The sequence below is a fragment of the Protobothrops mucrosquamatus genome, unplaced genomic scaffold (genome assembly GCF_001527695.2).
Source record: "Protobothrops mucrosquamatus isolate PMUCROS unplaced genomic scaffold, P.Mucros_1.0 scaffold_203, whole genome shotgun sequence".
NCBI classification, from domain to species: Eukaryota; Metazoa; Chordata; class Lepidosauria; order Squamata; family Viperidae; genus Protobothrops; species Protobothrops mucrosquamatus.
In genome coordinates, this window is record NW_015386279.1 from 567903 (window position 1) to 588536 (window position 20634).

The window sequence follows — 20634 nt, forward strand, 5'->3', positions numbered from 1 at the left end:
GTGGTGTTTAATGGGTATTTTGATGTCTACACTGTTGATTAATTTTTCTTTTTTTCTGTGCTTTTTTTAGACAAAGAATAATGACACAATAATTTATTACAATGTAATCAAGACAATCAACTCCGATTATATTATTACAAGAAAGAAAAATTTTCAATTTCATGTTTTGTGTGAAATGAAGCAGAATACTATTGTGGAGACGATGTTTATTGCTCACAATGCGATTGACCTGACTCAAAGGAAAATTGGCCATTACAATGTTTCTCTGGCATTCTATTCCTCACCATCATTCAGCCGTAGAATTGTGGGATCACCATACTACGTTTCACTCAACCAGAATTTATATCTCCAAGCTACTCTGCACAGTTCTGATCCAAATCTTATACTCTTCCTAGACACATGTGTCGCGTCTCCAGATAGTAATGATTTTAGAACCTTGACCTATGACTTAATCCGAAGCGGGTAAGTGTGTATTAAATATGTAAGAACCATAATCCCAAGTTGTCCACAAAGGAATTGCTGTTGTGTCAGCCACACAGATTCTGAGTTAGATTTTCTTCTTATGTCTTATTTCTTAAAACAGTATAGAAAGAAGGGCAGGGTTCATTTGCAAACTATAACCACGCATTTTCAAACAAAACAATGCCATGTTTTTTTAGTATCAAATATTTCACTTCTTTCAAATATTAAATGTTAATATCAAATTATAAAATTTGTATTAATATCAAATAATTCAATCGCATATAGAAAAACTAAGGAGAATAAAGGGATACTGTGGGCTGAATGGAGTGGTCACAAAATGTATAATAATGACCAAACTTTCTTTTGATTATGGTCAATTTTACATATTTTGTAAATAAAAAAAATAGTTATTACTACAGGGCCATTGCCTTGCTCTTACTATACAGTCCTCTGTACTAGCAACATATTACTTTCCCTCCCAAGTACATATCTTGAAGCACTTTTACGAGCCCCAAATTTGGGTTTAATTTATTCATTTTGATATTCCAATATTATATGCTTTCTCCATTATTCTCTAGTGCATCTCATAATCATCAGAGTCAGCCTACTCTGCAGAAATTTAGTAATTATATACATCATTACGCTGTAATAAAATATTTGAAGTAAACAGGCATACCTGAAACAACTTTTTTTTTTATTTTTCAGATGTGCACGAGACTCTACTTATAGAAGCCTGTCCTCACCAAGAAACAATATAGTTCGTTTCCAATTCAACTCCTTTAAGTTCCTTAACGAGTACAATTCAGTTTACCTACAATGTAAATTAGTAGTGTGTAGACTAGATGATCATTCATCTCGATGCTACCAGGGATGTTTAATGAGAAAGAAGAGAGGTGTGGACGAAACTCAGGAGAAGATTAATGTTGTTGTGGGACCACTCAAACTTCTGAAAGATGAGAATCAAATCCAAAAATAGGGATTCCCTCCCCTCCCCCATTTGACTATGTTTTCTGGTTAAAATGATGAAAGCTAGATAGATGCCTAAAATAATAATCACACCCATGTTACTCCGTAAATAAAACGGTTCAAATCCATAGAAAAATAGTTTCTTTTATACAAGCAACTAAAAGCAAATGAAATAATAGAAGAACTTGTTAAGATATTCAGAGCTCTTCATCAGGCAATATTAGGGGATGAGGGAAAGGAAGATTAGTCTAAACAGCATTTTACGTAGTCAAGGTCTTTATATTTATGGCTTTTTCCTAGGTGGTTATGCAATTTGCTGACATCAACACATCATGATATAAACAGGCTGTTTAATTTTGTTAAACACTTTATACAAAAATGCCAAAGTCCACTTGAGGCTTGTGTTCTTCATGATGATTGTTAGCCTTATGATAATACTGTATCTGAGAGTTCTTATTAAAACCATTAGCGCTATCCAAATAATTTTACTATTTGACACTAGAAAACAGCTAACTTTTAAAATGTTCTCCACATGTTTTGTCATTCTTATTTTATTAAAATCCGATATAAAAGATATACCAATGCTAACAGTCAACCTACAAAGAAAAATATGCACCTGTATTTTCATATAGGAAGGATGTATTTAATATATTAATCATATAAATATATCATGTTAGTGTAGCATCTTTTCTTGCTCTGAAAAGCAAAATTACTTCAATTATTTCTGAAAATAATTGCAGATTATCCTTCTTTTTCCCACCCAATAGCACTTTATGAGGCAGCTTCTGTTGTCTAAGAAGTTAAATGATATATTAAGACTTGGTCAGACTTTTAATAGATTGAATAATTTGCTGAAGACTAAAGGGGTCAATATAAGCCTACATGGAACTGCTAAACTAATGAGAAAAGGATAATTTTAAAATAACCCCTAAAGATGGATGAGCTACAAAATTGAAAAGTTTTAGGATTCTATGCTGTAGATAAGAATAGAAGAATTTTGTCACTAAATTAATCTCAAATTATAGGAAATTGTATTTTGCTTCCAATGCATTGCAATAAAATTGCTATCTTTGCACACTAAGAGTGAGCTTATTTTTTTGGTGAAAGGGCAGCTACTTTTATAGAAAAAAAATTGCACCTGTGAATTATTATTTTTATTTTTATTTTAAGATTTTTATCCCACTTTTGTTTCATGAAACAGCTGTCCCCAAAGAAAGATACAATATATGTTACATTTTACAAGAAATTTGAAATAAAAATAGTTTCACCGTAGAAGCTGCATAACCAGAAGAACCCTTATTTTGGGGAAACCTAAGAATATCCACATCTTTAAAATAATAAAATGCTATTATGTGTACAAAAAAGATACAGGACAGAAGAACTTCAGATAAAAAATAAAAAAAGATTCAAAAGCCCAATCTGACCACAAGATACATTTTGAAATGGAGACAAGCAACTATTGTGCTAAATGCCATCTGCAACACAACAGGCTAGGAATTTCACAGACTTGTTATCAAGAATGGCTTTTCTCAGGTGGCAGCGTCAAATTTCTAGCAAATGAATTTTCTCAAAAAGATCGAAACGTCTGATCAAATATATAGGACAGAAGGAATGAACTTCAGGACCTAACACACATACAAATTTGTAATTTGTTACAGTCACACCAAACAGCTCAACGGCAAATTGAAAATTGGTACAGCTCCTTTAGAACAAATATTGCTGTAATGCCTGGGTTATGCATTTTTCTGGCCAAGCTTAATTATGGCAAATTGCTATAATCCAACTTAGATTTAGATATTGTAGCCAGGCAACCTGTATCTAAAAATATAGTGGAAAACAAGCATTCTTTCTCATGGAGTATAGTTTAATGAAAGTAATGTCTCAACGTTTATTTAAAGATGTTGTAAATGCATTTTGGCACAGTTTCCAAACCTTTCACCTGGAAATCCTTCAGAGTATTCTGGAATTCACAAATAAGTCTAAAGGATCCCTCACTAATGTAAGTGAGTCTGATGGCTACCAATCCAATCCTTACCAGAAAATAATTTGACTATGAGAACAGAGACATAAGAAACCTTCCCCGTTCGTAATCTTTACACAATGCTTAATTATGAAATTATGAGGATGCTCTGCTTTATGTGCTAATGACATATACTTAAACTGGTGATATAGTAAAATTGCCCATGCTTGTCATAGAAATCATAAGATCTTCAGATGGAAGCATGAAAGAGACCATATGTGCTTGTGAGCCTTAAAGAGCTTCAGATTCTCTACATCATATAATTATCCTGCCTAGCTCAGATAAGGCAATGGAGGAACCTGTGTATGAACAAATGTTCATGCTGATCCTGTAACCTAACTTAAGATGTGCATACTCAGATCCCTCACTGAAGGAGAAGAATCTCTTGATAAGTCTAGTAAACCACAATGATTCATCTCAATTCCGGCAGTCTGGGCCGATATTGCATCAAATAGGCAGAGCTAAGTCAAGCCAACTATACACCAGCTCACCCCTTCAAATCAAATCTCATTAAATATGCCACCAATTAAATTTAAATGATAAATTAAGCATACCTGATATTGACTAACAGAATCATTAGACAAGCTGCAACATGGGGGATAGCTCTTTTTTCTTTTATTTCTGCACCCCTGTCCAATTTTTGATGTGATCACTCTCCTTGCTTACTTCAATTTGATTTATGTTATTTGCCCAAGCTGACATACAACAACATACAACAATATATCTATCTATATCTACCGTATATCTATATCTATATCTATATCTACATCTACATCTACGTCATCTACATCTACTGTATATCTATATCCATCTATCTATCTCAGATTTTTAGTTATCAGTATTACTTCCCTTATAAAGAGAATATTTCCCTACAATTGCACAGTCTTTCAGAATTTCCAGTAGTCAAGTAGTCATTTTCAAGGAGTGAAGCTGTTACTTTAGTCCAACAAAGCTCTTATGTTGGTAAAACCAATGTTGAATATCATGCTTTCACACAGACTGGCTATTCAATGGGTTGGGAGAAAACTTGAAAGGAGGTGCCAGAAGTGCTGAAAAATAAAACTGATCCAACTTTCTAAAGGGCATCATATCCTAATTATGGCTATCTTCGTAAATGTAAATACTACATCATAGGCTTCATGGTCAAAATGTGTACATTTTTGCATTGTTCGTAATAACTATAGTAGAGACAGTAGTTAAAAGGCAAAGAAAAATTTCATATTCTACACATTAACAAAGCTTGTAGGGTGAATTATCATAACATTGTAACATAATCTCTATATGACATTTGTTAAAATATGTTAACGTTCCCATATTAACATAGTATTAAAAATAAGATGAAATATTAAAAAGGGAAGGAAAAATGAAAATGTTATTTTAAGCAAAACAACTCAAGGATTGACCAGATAGTACCATGGATCTCTTCTTTGCTCCCCTCTCAAAGAAGGCTAATTTCTATTTATTTATCTGTAGCCCTCCCTTATTATTTTTACAAATAATCCAAGGAAGCAAAGATATCCAACACATCTTCCTTCTCTTATTTTTGCCACAATATCAACCCTATGGGTGCCTGGTGCCTTAATCGCACACACATCAAGAATTCATTGCTATAAATTAGATATGCTTCTAATGTCATAATGTTCTAATGTTCAATTAACCAGAGGGACAGCTTGCCTCCAGAAGTTGTGGGCACTTAATCACTGGAGATTTTTAAGAAGAGACTGGACAGCCACTTGTCTGAAATGGTATAGGATCTTCTGCTGCAGCATGGGTTGGATAAGAAGATCTCCTAAGGTCTCTTCCAGCTCTATTCTAATTGATAAAGTTGTAAGACAATTTTATTTCACTACAACCATTTATCTTGAAATGTAACTACTTTCATATATGCACTAAAGTTAAATGACGTCAAATACTGGGAATAGAGCTAAGGAGAACATATGTGACTATGGAGTCCTTGGTGCTCTCTGAGCTTTTTTGTTTGCTTTGTCTGGTTGATCTCTCTGAATGCCAAGCTTCCAGGAATTCCCTGGCATTTTTTAATTTAGCTTGGTCTCATGTTCATTACATGTTTCCTGTTCTAGAAACTTTGATAATATGCAGTTATGTTCTTCTTGCTGAAAAGGTATTTTTAATTGGTAAATAATAGCTATTTGGAGCCATTTACCTTGTGTACTTCTCTAGCCAACACAAGTAATTTCAGAAAAAAATAATTTTACTCATATTATGCTAACATCTGAGGAAATTAATTGGTTTGATACTAGGGATGTAAATTTCCTAGCATTAGCTAACTTATTGTAGACATTAATTTTAAAACTTGTTAAAATACAAAACATGCCTCCCCACCTAAAAAATTAATTTTCTAGATTCCAACATTGCCATCTACTGAAACGTAAAACTCATAACAAATACATCTAAGCAACATTTTCTATTCTCCTCTTGTAGAAACAAAAAACTGAATAAAACCTGGCAGTTTAAATTCTGTTCTTCTTTTTTTTCTATATTTTAATTTGTATTTTAAAAGATTGGTTGACATCAAGTTTATTTATTTATCAAATTTATAGACCAACCATCTCTCTCTCAGAGATCTTTTTTAAAGTAAGTTTTATTATGCCATTCACTAGATGGAGGACATATTCCTCATGTTTATTTCTTAGTATAGGTATTTTTTGAGTTACAACCACAATTGATCCCAGAATTTTTGTTGCTAAGTGATTCATTTGTTAAGTGACTTTTGCCCCATTTTACAACCTTTCTTGCTGTAGTTATTGTGAATCACTGCAGTTGTTAAGTTAGTAACACGGTTGTTAAGTGAATCTGGCTCCCCCATTGACTTTGCTTATCAGAAGTTCACAAAAAGTGATTATGTGACCCGGTCAAAAGAGATAATAAAAAGTGAAGAAGGAAACAAAATGCCTCTTCAGCAACCAGCATACAGATAAGCAGGATTTAATACTAGACAAACTTTTCTTTTTTAAAATCCTGTAATCCCTTAATTCGGAGTAGAGTCAGAGNAGAGCGACTGAATGGAGCTGAGCATTTACTGGCCGGATGTTCTTCCTGACACCTACACAGAGCAGCAGATATTTTGTCTCTGCACTCTGAGAGAGAAATATCTGCCACTATCTAGGATTGAATTCTCAACCTTCTGAGTGGGAGGCAAGTGTCTTCACCACTAGGCCACTACGCCATTCAAATACTGTATCAGACAAACAATCAAGCAAAAAACAATACCGCAATCATTTCTGATTAGATCAAACACTTGCTTAGTCCAACATCCTGTTTTCTATAATAGGCAATCAAATGTCTTTGGGACATCTACATTTAACTATCTACAGTCCTTTGTCAGTAGACCATGACATTTGAATAAGACTAGAAGTATATTTATCTGACAAGATCCAGGAAATATAGAACTAAGCTGGTCACATCTCTGCTAGTTAATGTGAGAATTTTTATATCAAAATATATTTTGTTCTTTATATTGTTTCCATCTTCCCTTAAAACAGAGGTCTTCAACCCCCAGTCCATGGACCAGTACCGGGCTGCGGCATGCCAGCAACCAGTCTGCACAAACAAGCAAAGCCCCATCCGTGGGATGCAGGCAGCACACAAAACCATGCACCCTCTGGTCCGTGGAAAAACCTCTCTCCATGGAATGGTCCCTGGTGCCCAAAAGGTTGGAGACCTCTGCCTTAAAACATTAACAGAATCACAATAGTCTGAGAATCAGAGTCTCCACTAGATAATTGACAGTCAAACTGAAACTAAATTAATCAAGGAAAAATAGCAAACAGGGGAAATCCTTTACCCAAACTTCCTCAAACTTCCAAATAACTTACCCAGACTTAATCCATATAAGATCTGCCAACAAAATAGAGTTAATTAAATTAGGTCTCCCAGTGGAACTGTATGTTCACAAGAATACATACCTACACACACACACACACACACACAAACACACACCTCAAATGTCACCCTAGAACAGTGATGGCGAACCTTTTAGAGACCGAGTGCCCAAACTGCAACCCAAAACCCACCTACGTATCGTCGTGTGCCGGGAAGGTGTGGCGCATTGGGTGGGTGTGGCTGCAGTGGTAACGGCAGACTGGGTGGAACTAAAAAGTTCAATGAATCAATTCCGACTTTGCGAGATCTTTTTTTTTCCAGCAAGAAGTTGAAATTGATTGATTGATTGAACCTTTTTTTCTTGCACACGGCGACGGAGGCCTAAAGCGAAAAGGTTTTATAAAACCCAGCTGAAGGCCTAGAACTGGGGCGACGGCGCGCGTGCCCACAGAGAGGGCTCTGCGTGCCACCTGTGGCACGCGTACCATAGGTTCGCCACCACGGCCCTAGAATAAGCATGTAAACACTTCCACACTCTAGATAAGCTCCCGTTATATAAATCTGCCGCTGTACTCCATTTTTCTGCAGCTGCCCCTAAAAGCAAATTCTTTGCTTTTAGGAATAAATATTTATCCTTTCTTCACAGCTGTCTGGATCTCATTTTTATTTTTCCACAATCCCAGCTCAAGTTGGAACTTCAAATTATTCTTCTGACATTAACTAATAAGCTAGAACTAATAGAATATTACTGAGATTTTTTTTTAAGAAAAGGATTCTTTGTTAGCTACAATAATTTTAATAATGCACAGCTTATGTTGCTAGTCACCCTCCTGTGTTAATTAGGGTTACATAGGGTGATCATTCAGCTTGTCATATATTTAAGTTGTTCAACTTGTGATGATAACCCAAACAGAAAGAGAAAAGGAAATACCTCGTGTATTTAATTGAAATGCGGAAAGAAAGAAAGCACTAAAGAAAAGAACACCTAATTCCCAGAAGTTTCATTCTACCTGTCATAAATATAGAAATGGCCTTCAACTTTTACATAGGCTCTTTGTTTTACTTAGAAGTTAGATGGAGATTTTTAAACTGGGTGTTGTTACAATAAACAACTTGATGAGCATGCCAAATCCACAAAGGTCACTCTCAGTGAACATTTCTCTATTTTTGCATTTTAAAATCATGTATCTCAGATTAGTGACTTACACACATTTGTTCTTTTACAAAACTTACTGTGTGTGCAAGAAGCCAAAATTTGCTATTCATTATGGTTGCAACTTTCTTTAAAATAAGTTGACACTACAGTTATTGGAATGTAGCACATCATGGTCTATATATTTATATGCTAAAGAGTTACAGCAAAAGAGAGAAATGAAGAGGATCTAGATCTTAGGTCTCAAATCCAAAACATATGGGAATGTATATCAGATCAGTGTTTTGTTTATTTTGATCTAAGGAAAACATGAGAACATATTGCAAATGAAGTTCAGAATAGTAGGATGGCAGTATAATTTTCAAAAATAGGTGTATCTGTTCCTAGTGAACAGCACTCCTCCATGCATATTGTGACTGAATTAATCAATTTTAAGGCCAAACATGGCCCTTTAGGTGCCACTGAATGACAATTCCCAGAAGGTCCTGGGAAGCTCATTGAAAGGGCTGCTGGGAGTTGTAGTTCATCAACTTATAGAAAACCATGCTTAGTATTGCTGACCTTCATTTTAAGTTGTGCAGTTAAGAATCAGAACTGTTTCCAATCAAATCTAATATAGAAGAGAAAGGTGAATTTCATCAAATCCACAGTTCACACAGAAGGTAGGTTTGACTTTGTCTCTCCAATTGAGGAAATCCTTCTTCACATAAAAATTAGTCGAGAGAGTTTTAAAATAAATTGCTGCTATAGAGTTTCTAAGAACAGTAGGCTGAAAGTCCTTCACTTCCCACTTTCCAGAAGTAATTCAATTTGCTCTATGTGTGCCACTAACTTTTCAGAAAAGGAACTCATTGGATAGATAACACCTTGTTTAATTTGGCCATGTGATTTTAGGAAGTACAAGATAAATTCTACGTGGAATTTCATATCTTGCTCTTCTCTGATCTTTTTATCAGAAAGTCATTCCATACATAACAGTAGTGCATATGGAAGTGTAGTAAATGGAACTCCACCATCCCAAGATTGTCATTTGTGTGTATTCTAAGCAGGATGTCAGTCTTTCACTGAGGTTTATTTTGATTTGATTGATTATGTACCATCAAGTCAGTGTTAGCTTTTAGCAAATGCCTAAATGCAGGTAGTCCTTGAATTACAACCACAGTTGACCCCAACATTTCCTTTGCCAAGTTAAACATTTGTTAAGTAAATTTGCCTCATTTTATGACCTTTCTTGCCACAATTGTTAAGTGAATCACTACAGTTGTTAAGTACAGTTGGTAACACATCTGTTAAGCGAATCTGACTTTCTCATTGACTTTGCTTATCAAAAGGCAGCAAAAGGTGATTACATGGCCTTCGGACACTGCAACCATCATAAATATGAGTCAGTTGCGAAGCCTCTGAATTTTGATCATGGGATCATGGTCTTAAGTGTGAAAAATGGTCATAAGTCACTTTTTTCAATGCCGTTGTAAGCGAACTGTTGTATGTTGAGGGCTACCTGTAAGCATTCTTCAGAATGCCTACAGCTTAAAAAATTGTGAATCCTGTCAAATGTTTCAAGAGCTTTTGCAAAAATATTACCTAAAATGTTATTTGTTTTCCACACAAGCCCTTGGTTATACAATTAAACAAAAGAGTCAAAAACATTTTAATTTATTTATTTACTGAGCAAAATGATCCAATGCTACATATTTATAATTAAGCATATTATGGTTTAGAACGGGGACAAGTAATATACACTGTAGATTACACACAAACACTGAACCCTTTTGCAGCTGAGTGACTAGCACCAAAATTTGTTTCTCCTATTACTTTGAGATTAGAAACATATGAAAACTATAGTATATACAATCCTAAAGAATATGACAATTGCGTCTGGCTTTATCCTTAGAGAAAACAAACCACAAACCACAAAAAGGAAAACCACAAACCACACATTTTTTTTTCCTTTCTGAAGAAAATATTTAAACAATCACACTTGCAGGGACCTTGTGATTGACACAAATACAAGGATAGGTCATAAAAACCAGTCATTCAGTGCCATCATATGTTCAAACAGTCAATGAATGTATATATACTGCTCAAAAAAATAAAGGGAACATTTTAACATGGAACTGAAGGAGTTTGCGTTCCCTTTATTTTTTTGAGCAGTATACTTGGATAGCTTGGATGTACATAAACTTTGTCATTAACTTTAAAAGTGAACATTTCCTGGAGCAATTGCATTAGATGTTATTGTATGTGATTAACAAGCTTTTCCATAATATTGAAAACTTAGCCTCCTCCTCACTTCTCCTAAGTAGTAGTGAAATTGTGAAATGAAAATATTATTAACTTCCTTGATACAGACTTAGGAGATGGAGATGAAAGATCAAATTGCATACTAAAATTTTTCCTGTTTGGATTGGAACATTTATAAATTCTCAAGTTTCCTGTTTCTTTAGATTAGCCAAATACATCTTGAAATATGGGCACCCAGAAACTTTTCCCCTGGATGCTGCTAATACATGCTGCACTTCTACAAAAATCAGGTATTGTGTATATATTATTATATGTTATGTTATATGTTATATATTATACACTTTCTTGGATCTGAGAAGGAGATAGGTGAATGCTAAATGTCAGTAAACTGAGAAATTGTGGACTGCTTTGCTTACGGTGTTCAGAAAACACTCAGCAATACTGTAAAACATGAACCAGCTATGCTTGGATTAATGTTACCTCTTGATTCTATTAATTTGGATGCACAGAAGCAAAAGAATCAATGTACAAATCTACAAAAAGTACAAGCCCAGTGTGTACATATTTTAATACTTTTGTGTTAATCCAAAGATGGTTTTCATGAAAATAATGAAATAGCTGGACAACTTGTCTTTGGATGGTGCTAGCAATCATTCATTAAGAAGTGCCCACAAAACTGTTCTCAGAGAATCCTTTTCAGTGATTTATATGAATGAAATAAATCCACTGAGGAATTAAGGCATAATAAAACTACTGTGAATCCATCATCTACCATGTTGACCTAAGCTTATTATTTTGCAGAATATATTACAGCATTGCGGAGGTTTTTTTTTTAAAAAAAATTCAGAACAGCACTGAGCTGATCTAATTTTATTTTACCACAACCACTCACAATAATATCATTTGTGTTTTTGAAAGGGGCACAGGATCTACGCTTAGTAAATGGAAGCAACAGATGTGCCGGAAGACTAGAGGTTTATTATAAAGGAATTTGGGGAACTGTTTGCGATGACTACTTTAATCCAACCAATGCACAAATAGTGTGTAAACAACTTGCATGTGGAAATGCAACTAAGGTGTTAGGGTGGGCGTACTTTGGCCAAGGATCAGGGGCCATCAGTCTGGATGATGTAAGATGCACAGGAAGTGAACCCACTATCTGGGATTGTGCTCACGCCGGGTGGTTCAATCATGACTGTAAACACAATGAGGATGTCGGTGTTATTTGCTCAGGTAACATCTCTCTGTATATTTATATATGATGTAGATCTTTAGAAATGAAGCCAAGTCAGATATCTCAACTAAAAAGTTGTACAAACTGATTTCATTTGGTCAAGTAATCTGAATCAGATAGTACCAATTCAAAAGTTGAAGAAACAGGACTACAATATATATAGGGTTTATCTGAAATGCAGTACTAATGGAATTAGTGAATCTTATTCTTATCATTATTAGTAGAACAATGTTCTCTAAGAAAAGATAAAGGCTTCTTCAGATTAAATTCAGCTCCTTGTATAACTAAATTAACATATTGGTCTGATGAAGGAATTTACTATTGCCTTTTTTGGAGCATATATTTTAAAATGTCCCAGTCTAACCTAAAACCCTGGAATTTCCTGTGGCCTTGCGTACAAATATTAAATAAGTCACGCCCTGTTTAATTTTTTGAGATCAAACATGTGAGCTAAATGCTGGTCTCTATTTGATCAATGCTTGTTAAATAACATATATGCAACTCTTTCCTAAACAGAGAGTTTATAAATGGTAAGTGTACAAACATTAGCCATCTAATCAAGATGAAACAATCCATGTCATCTCAAAGTGGGCTATTACAGTCTTTCTAATTGACTATTAATGACAACTTATTTGTTATTAACAAATGGAATGCAGTGGCTTAAACAACAGATCAAAGAACTTATTATGATGCCATCTCTCTGTATTGATTAGTATTTTTATAGTCCTCTTAATCTGAGTATAAATTATGAAGCTAATTGCAGTTTCGGTTAATCCCATGGATCATAACCAAAATAAGCGTCAGTGGGAGATGAACATACAAGTATTTCTTATAACTGAATGTCCAGATTTTCATAAAAATCATATGTGACATATTGTACCTTATGCAGCAATAAAATTAAAGAATCAACATTTTTTGCCTCTTTGTTAAAAGATGCTGAATTACTACGAACAAGCAAGGCTCTTTAATTACTCCTGGTTAAAAAGGAGAGGGGGGTTGATCTTTCTTAAATCCATAATCACTATGGGGAACCACAGTCATGATACTGCTCATTAATTCTATCCTTTACAAATTGACAAAGTAGCTTTCCTGAAAGGTCTTTTTTTCTGACGACAGGCGATACAGAAATGCCAACCCCAACTCCAATTTTTACATCTGAAGGTAAGCATCTCAAAACATTATTCATTTATTAGATTTTCATCCCACCTTTATTATTTTATAAATAACTCATGTTGACAAACATACCTAATACTCCTTTCTTTTCCTATTTTCCCCACAAAACCAATGTTGTGAGGTGAGGTGAGCTGAGGAAGGATGACCATCCCAAAGCCACCTTGCTATCTTTCATTCCTAAAATGAGAGTAGAACTCAGAGTTTCCTGGTTTCTAGGGCAGCACCTTATCCACTATTGCAAAAGGAATAAAAAGATATCAAACATGGGTGGGACCAGGTGAGGAAAGGAAGAGTAGATTTGTCAGTGACTTTTACCAGGCGTTTGCTCAATTGATATCAGTGTTGCTTTTGGCATAAATAATGTTTGTTCTTAACTTTTAAGAAGAATAATAGTTTTGTTCCCAATATACCACTGTTAAACTTGTTAACTGCTATTCAGGAACTATCTAACAAGATAGTAAGAGTTCATTTGGAAACAGTATGAGACGTTTGCATCCAAATTTTAATTTTGTCCAGAGATGTTGTATTGCTTCAGATTATTATGTGGGCTTGGTGAGGGTTTGGCAAGGAAAACAATCTTTGGCTCCAGGGTCACATGCGGTTTCCCAAAGACTTGGCTGTGAGTTTGGGCCACCTCTCTGCAATTCTTAATGTGACATAAGGAGAACATTATTCAATACTTGCAAAATGCTTGCATTAATTTAATTTAAATTAATTTAAATCAATAAATAATGTGAAATCATATTTAGTATTCATCTTGGGCTTTCATCTGAAGCATTTCTGTATCCTAATTTATTTCTTGCACTGCACTGCGGTTCTAGCACCCCGGTCAAAAGTTCTTGATCTGAAAGAAGCTTTGTGCCTTGCTCTAAATCTATTTATTTACTAATTTTAAAACGTCTCGGTCATACACTTGATAAATGGAGGACAAAGTTGCAAAGGTGATGCTGACATTTGCTAAAATGAGGTACCATTTTTTTATTTGTTGGGAAAAGACAGATGCAAATGTAGGATGCCAAAAGATTAATTGTGGCATTGCCATGCCTGTACTTGGAAAGGTTTATTTTTGTGATGTCTCAGAAATACGGGTGATCCTTGACTTACGACCACAATTGAGCCCAAAATTTCTGTTGCTAAGTGAGACATCTTTTAAGTGAGTTTTACCCCTTTTTACGATCTTTCTTGCCATAGTTGCTAAGTGAATCATTGCAGTTGTTCAGTTAGTAACATGGTTCTTAAGTAAAACTGCCTTCCCCATTGACTTTGCTTCTCAGAAGGTCGCAAAAGGTGATCAAATGAACCCAGGACACTGCGATTGTCATAAATATGTGTCAGTTGCCAAGTGTCTGAATTTTGATCATGTGACCAAGGGGATGCTGCAACAGTCGTAAGTGTGAAAAAAAGATCGTAGGACACTTTTTTCAGTGTCATTGTAACTTTGATCAGTTGCTAAATGAACGGTTGTAAATTGAGGATTACCTGTAGTACTTCTGGAATATGTTGAACATAAAGACCAGCCTAGGGCAAATGCTATTATTCAGAATGGTTTGAATGTAACTGAATATGGTGCAGATTGAAGTGCAATTCTGTACACTTTCCTATAATGAACTGCCTTGATTGTGTAACATATTGTACACAATCGGGGCACTTCCACACTGTCATTGTTTTTACACATCTCCATTTTGTCTGGGTAATTGAAGGGGAGCTACAAAACCTAGAATTCTCATTACAGAGCCTGAATCATGAACTCTGTCGCTGACGGGGTACAGAGATACAGCATCTAAAAATAAGTATACAAACAAACCCCTAACTTGCATCAATTTCAGTTACATTCAAAGTGACTTGGAGATCAATAGGCTTAGCTTTCTCACCCCATTGACATCCTCGGGACAGAGATCTGGAACTTCAAGTAGTGCTTGTTTTAGTGACCACAACCTGGTCACTAAGTAACATGGTCATCAAGTGACCACAACTGCTTTCTTTCCCCCCCCCCCCCACTTTCCTGCCCTTGGGAATCCTCACCCACAAGACTAGGAAAATTAAGCAAGAAGAGAATTAATGCTTGCATTTATGTTCAATGGAGAGGAAAGGATTACAAGAGAGTAAGCAGGTACACAGAATGCACATCAGAAGAAAAATGTTAGTACCAGCTATTTGCCTACCAAGTTAACTCTAAAATTTATTGGTTTTGTCAGACCTTACTACACCTTTCGTAGAACTGACTACGCAGGAAATAAGAGTATTTATTATATGCTGAAGTGGATTTGCCTTTTTGTGTATGTTCTGTAACAAGATCATCTACAAATGATTACAATTAATTTTGAGACATTTGTAAAGCCTGATTTTTTACACTTGGACAAATACTATTTTTTTAAAGGGAACAATCTTGTCCTGTCTGATAAAACATTGCATCTAAATAAAACATACACTGTCTGTTGGGCAAAATTCAGCTGTATTCTTTATTCAGCATAATAAAACATAACAAAACTGACCTGTTATGTCATTGCATAAACACACAGAGACAAGAGTTTGAAAAAAACTCTTATGTAAATATTTGCTGAATAGCATCAGTGTTGTGGTTTTTACATTAAATCGTGTTCCCTTGAATCTAAAGAAGATATTCTAAAAGGATTGAAAAAATAAAAAACACAGTTAAAAAGCGAAATGTGTCAACAGACAGAATTCTGTTAAAACTGATGTCATTATCAATTGCACTAATATTATGATATATATTCATGGAAAAGCTTAGAAGTTTATCTGCCAAAAGAGACCCAATAGGTGAGTATCAACCTATCTTTAAATTTTCAACCAAATATGAAAAACACACCTCCCACAGATTAGCCTGGTTGATTTTTCAAGGTTAAAAATTTAAGGGTTAGCTATTCCACTGATGGGCTTATCCACAAATATATACAGTGTTCATTTCTCAAGGCTAGTAATAAAATAAATCCTTGCCTTATGCTCTGTTATATTACTATTGCTACCTTTATTGAAACCATAAGTAGAAATATATTAATTACTAATTTATGAAAGCAACCTAGAACTATTCTCCAAAGCACCGGAAGGCAGGACAAGAAGCAACGGATGGAAATTAATCAAGGAGAGAAGCAACCTAGAACTAAGGAGAAACTTCCTGACAGTTAGAACAATTAACCAGTGGAACAACCTGCCTCCAGAAGTGGTGAATGCTCCAACACTGGAAGTTTTTAAGAAGAGACTGGACAGCCATTTGTCCTAAATGGTATAGGGTTTCCTGCCTGTGCAGGGGGTTGGACTAGATGACCTCCAAGGTCCCTTCCAACTTTATTATTATTATTAACTGAATTTATTTAGTAAAATAAAACAAATCCTTATTGAGATCACAGGTGGATATCTAATATTGGGATTTTTTTGCTTCTGAAAAGAAAGCAGCATAAATAATGATTTGAATTTCTAAAAAAGAAAAAAAAAGGAAATTTATAGTATTCTTTTGGATATCCAGATTGCTTCACACATATAATATCGCATTTTCCATGAAGTTAAACTTGGGTTATTTTCAGGATTTCAAAAATGGTTCTAATGGCTTTTACTTTATTTTTATTTATAATTATTATTATTTTATTTTTGTAGACCCCCTCAGAGTCACAGGTGAGATGGGTAGCAGTAGAAACTGAATAAATAAATATTTGCTCAAGTTCTCAGTGCTTTTAATTTTAAATCATATAAGAGTGCGATGGCAGGCTAGAATCAAAAAACTCACTCATGATTCTTCTGAAGCTTATTCTTATGTAACTCAAAATTATTTTGATTCCTATTTCTTCGTAGATACCACATATTTCCTAACTGAAAAAACCACCCATCCAGCAACTGAGAAAGAAATAACACTTACTATGAGAACATTAGAAATGTCAAATGGAACCACAACTTCATCTAAGGCTACCCATTCAATAACCCAGAAGGAAGAAACAGTGACGCCAGGCTTGGCAGCCACTTCTCAAGGCACTGTAGAAGACTTGAAGACATCTGCTCCCACCTCCATAACTGGTACTACAATTTTATTGTAGTATTGCTCTGAATAGTGAGAGGGCATATAAATTTCATAAATAAAAAAGAAAATATTTGTTGACTGTGGGTTACATAAAGAAGTGATAATGCCCTGAATGATTGGGAGCCAAATTGACTAGGGGAAAAGCAGTATGATGAAGTGGTTTGGTCAAAGAATGAACAAGGATTGAATTTGAAAACAAACATACAGTATGTAGGAAGAGCACAAGGACTGAGAGGAAGAAGAAGACAAAGAGGATGGCTGGGTTTTTTCCAAGATTATTTTTTATTTCTATATATCTGTGATAGCAAAGAAGTTCTGGCCAGGTTTCTTAAACATATAGCTATAAAATTTTATTGTTTTTGTTAGACTTTACTACACCCTCCGTAGATCTGATTATACAGGAAATAAGAGGCATTTAGAATATATTGAAGTAGACTTGCATTTTTATAACAGTAATGAGTATCATAATAACAAACATACTTCCAGCTGACTGCCAGGGTTGCTTCCCACACAAGGAGTGCAAAACAGAACATCAGAGGTGTTTCCTCTCTTTTTAGAGATAAAGAAATAAAGGATTCTAGAAATTAGATATTTGAGGTGAAAGTCCAATACACATTTGTTTTCCTTTGCAATACCCTTTTTTATTTTACTTTATTGTATCAAACTAAAGAAGAGTAAAAAATATAAAAGAAATAATGATAGCAATAATGGCAATATAATATAACCTCCTAATTCATCAACATCAGTATTTATTTATTTATTATTATTTTAATTTCTATACCGCCCTTCTCCCGCAGGACTCAGGGCGGTGCACAGCATATTAAAACAGATACACATATCAATAAAAATAAAAACCCCTCTAAAACCAAATTAAAACCAAATATTCGAAGCTGTGTTCCAATTAAAATTATACTTAAAATCGTCCCTAAATAAAATCCTCCTTAGGTCAGGCNTCACCGTCTAATTAGGAGGTCTTGAATGGGATCGCAAAGGATCCTAATTGCTATTATGTGCAAACCTTTTAGACAGTCTTAATTGATAATGGGTCTCAGTAGAAAAAAGTGCATTTATTTTTCAACTTATAATGATTTGAAGATTTCTTGTTATGCAGGTTTCAGTAAGTTATTACATTATCTTTAAGGAAATTTGATTGAAGTACTTAATATATACCTAACAACATCAGCACTTAACAATGTTAATTGAGTTGGCAGAGTCAATTCCAGTCAGTAACTAAGGACTTACTTGTAAGCATCAGTTCCAATACTTCAAGCCAGGCTTCCAATGCTCATTTTTATTTTACTTCTTATGTCAAACTAAAGAAGAGTAAAAAATATGAAAAATAATGGTAATATAATAATAATGGCGATATAATGTAACCTCCTAATTCATCAGCATCAGTAGGTTGTCTTCTTCTGCCAAATCAAAATTGTTTCTTCTATTTTCAGGTCCTGCTGTCACCACCCCACCCCCTGGTAGGCACTCACTTTAATTTCTATTGTTACTTAAAACCAAATCTTGCATCATAATTTAAAGGGAAATAGAGCCAGCAAAGACTTTAACACCAAAGAGAGAAATAAGATTGAACCACTTTCTCATCTTTCTTTTCACTGAAAGAACAATCTGTGAAATAAAATTAGTCTTTATGCTAGGCATGTGCTGTGAAGACTCAAAATTTGCTTTTCAACAAGTCATTGAATGATGTATGGATATAAGAAAGAATGAGTATCATATTTTGTTTGATTCAAATAAGGTGTAAAATAAAGTGAAGTCATTTAATTATGGAACTTTTTGGTCTTGGTAGCAAGATGACTGATTGATTGATTTAGTGACTATCAGGTACTTAAAAATTGTTTTTGGTTAACCAATAGGGATTGGATCCTGAATGATTGGAAGTTGAATTTCCAGCATTATTTTTATCTCTATATACCTATGATAGCAAAGAGGTTCTGGCAACATATAACTATAAAATTTATTGTTTTTGTTAGAACTTTCTACACCCTCTGCAGATGTGACTACGCAGCAAATAAGAGGTATTTATTATATGGTGAAGTGGATTTTCATTCTTATAACAATAAACATTGTAACAATAAACCTACAGCACTTCCAGCTGATTGCAAGGGGTACTTTCCACTCAAGGGGTGCAAAACAGAACTGCAGAGATAATTCCTCTCTATTTAGTAATAAAAAATTCTAAAAACCAGATATTTGAGGTGAAAGTCCAATACACATTTGTTTTCCTTTCAAGAAAAATCTCTGAGACTGGTGAATGGAGAAGACAAATGTCGTGGTCGCATTGAGGTCTACTACAATGGAAGCTGGGGAACAATTTGTGATGATGGCTGGGACGTGAATGATGCACACGTTGTGTGTAGGCAGCTTGCCTGTGGAAAAGCCATTGAAGCCCTACCTAATGCTGCATTTGGGGAAGGAACTGGCAGCATCTTCCTGGATCAGGTCCAGTGCAAAGGGAACGAATCCTCTCTTGAAGAGTGCTCTCATAAACCTTGGGGCGTTCATAACTGTCATCACAAGGAAGATGCTGGGGTCATTTGCTCAGGTAATCTGAACTGCTCAGTTTTCAAGTGTTGTGTTGTTTTACTTGGTTTACATTATCCAAACATACTAAGAGATGAATTTAAAATCAGATGTGAATGCAATGTGACTTTTCCCAGGTATAACGATATATTAGAAAGCCAAAGTAGTTTGTTATTCAACTAGATGTTCATAAATGGGATTGTAAAGGATCCAAATTGCTGTAACGCACAAGGCTTTCAAACAATCTTCATTCAGGAGAAAAAAGAATGCATTTATTATTGAACATACAAAGATCTAAGGACTGGGTCTTGTTATGCAGATTTCTATAAGTTATTACATTATCTTTAAGTACATTTGTTTCAGGTGCTTAACAAGTTTAACAACCACAGCACTTAATGATGGAGTTGGCAGACTCAACCGCAGTCAGTAAAAGAGGACTTAACTGTAGTCTCAATATTAAAAGGCAATAGGCTTCATTACCAACACTTTAAGCTAGGTTTGCAATACCCTTTTTTATTTTACTTTATTGTATCAAACTAAAGAAGAGTAAAAAATATAAAAGAAATAATGATAGCAATAATGGCAATATAATATAACCTCCTAATTCATCAACATGAGTATGTTGTCTTCTTCACCCAGACCAAAGTTGTTCTTCTATTTTCAGGTCCTGCTGTCAGCACAGCACCCCCTGGTAGGTATTTGCTTAAATTTCTATTGTTACTTAAAACCAAATCGTGCATCCTAATTTACGGGGGAAATGGTAAGTAAATAGCTAAATTGGTGACTAACGTGTTTGTGGTTAATCAGTAGTAATTTGCTCCTGATTGATTGGAAGCAAAATTAATTAGGTTGTCACCGTCTAATTAGGAGGTCTTGAATGGGATCGCAAAGGATCCTAATTGCTATTATGTGCAAACCTTTTAGACAGTCTTAATTGATAATGGGTCTCAGTAGAAAAAAGTGCATTTATTTTTCAA

General features: G+C 34.7%; 1 protein-coding gene across 1 annotated transcript in view; it reads left to right on the plus strand.

The window, feature by feature from the left end:
- The window catches only part of LOC107296551 (deleted in malignant brain tumors 1 protein), a gene marked incomplete at its 3' end in the record, with an annotated part of 51232 nt that overhangs the window by 9232 nt on the left and 21366 nt on the right, over positions 1 to 20634 (plus strand). The window contains exons 7-15 of the mRNA XM_029286122.1: positions 71 to 462; positions 1168 to 1436; positions 11607 to 11921; positions 13039 to 13083; positions 16900 to 17118; positions 18568 to 18594; positions 19108 to 19152; positions 19368 to 19679; positions 20322 to 20348. Coding sequence (XP_029141955.1) covers positions 71 to 462; positions 1168 to 1436; positions 11607 to 11921; positions 13039 to 13083; positions 16900 to 17118; positions 18568 to 18594; positions 19108 to 19152; positions 19368 to 19679; positions 20322 to 20348 — 1651 coding nt within the window. The remainder of the gene's footprint in view (positions 1 to 70; positions 463 to 1167; positions 1437 to 11606; positions 11922 to 13038; positions 13084 to 16899; positions 17119 to 18567; positions 18595 to 19107; positions 19153 to 19367; positions 19680 to 20321; positions 20349 to 20634) is intronic.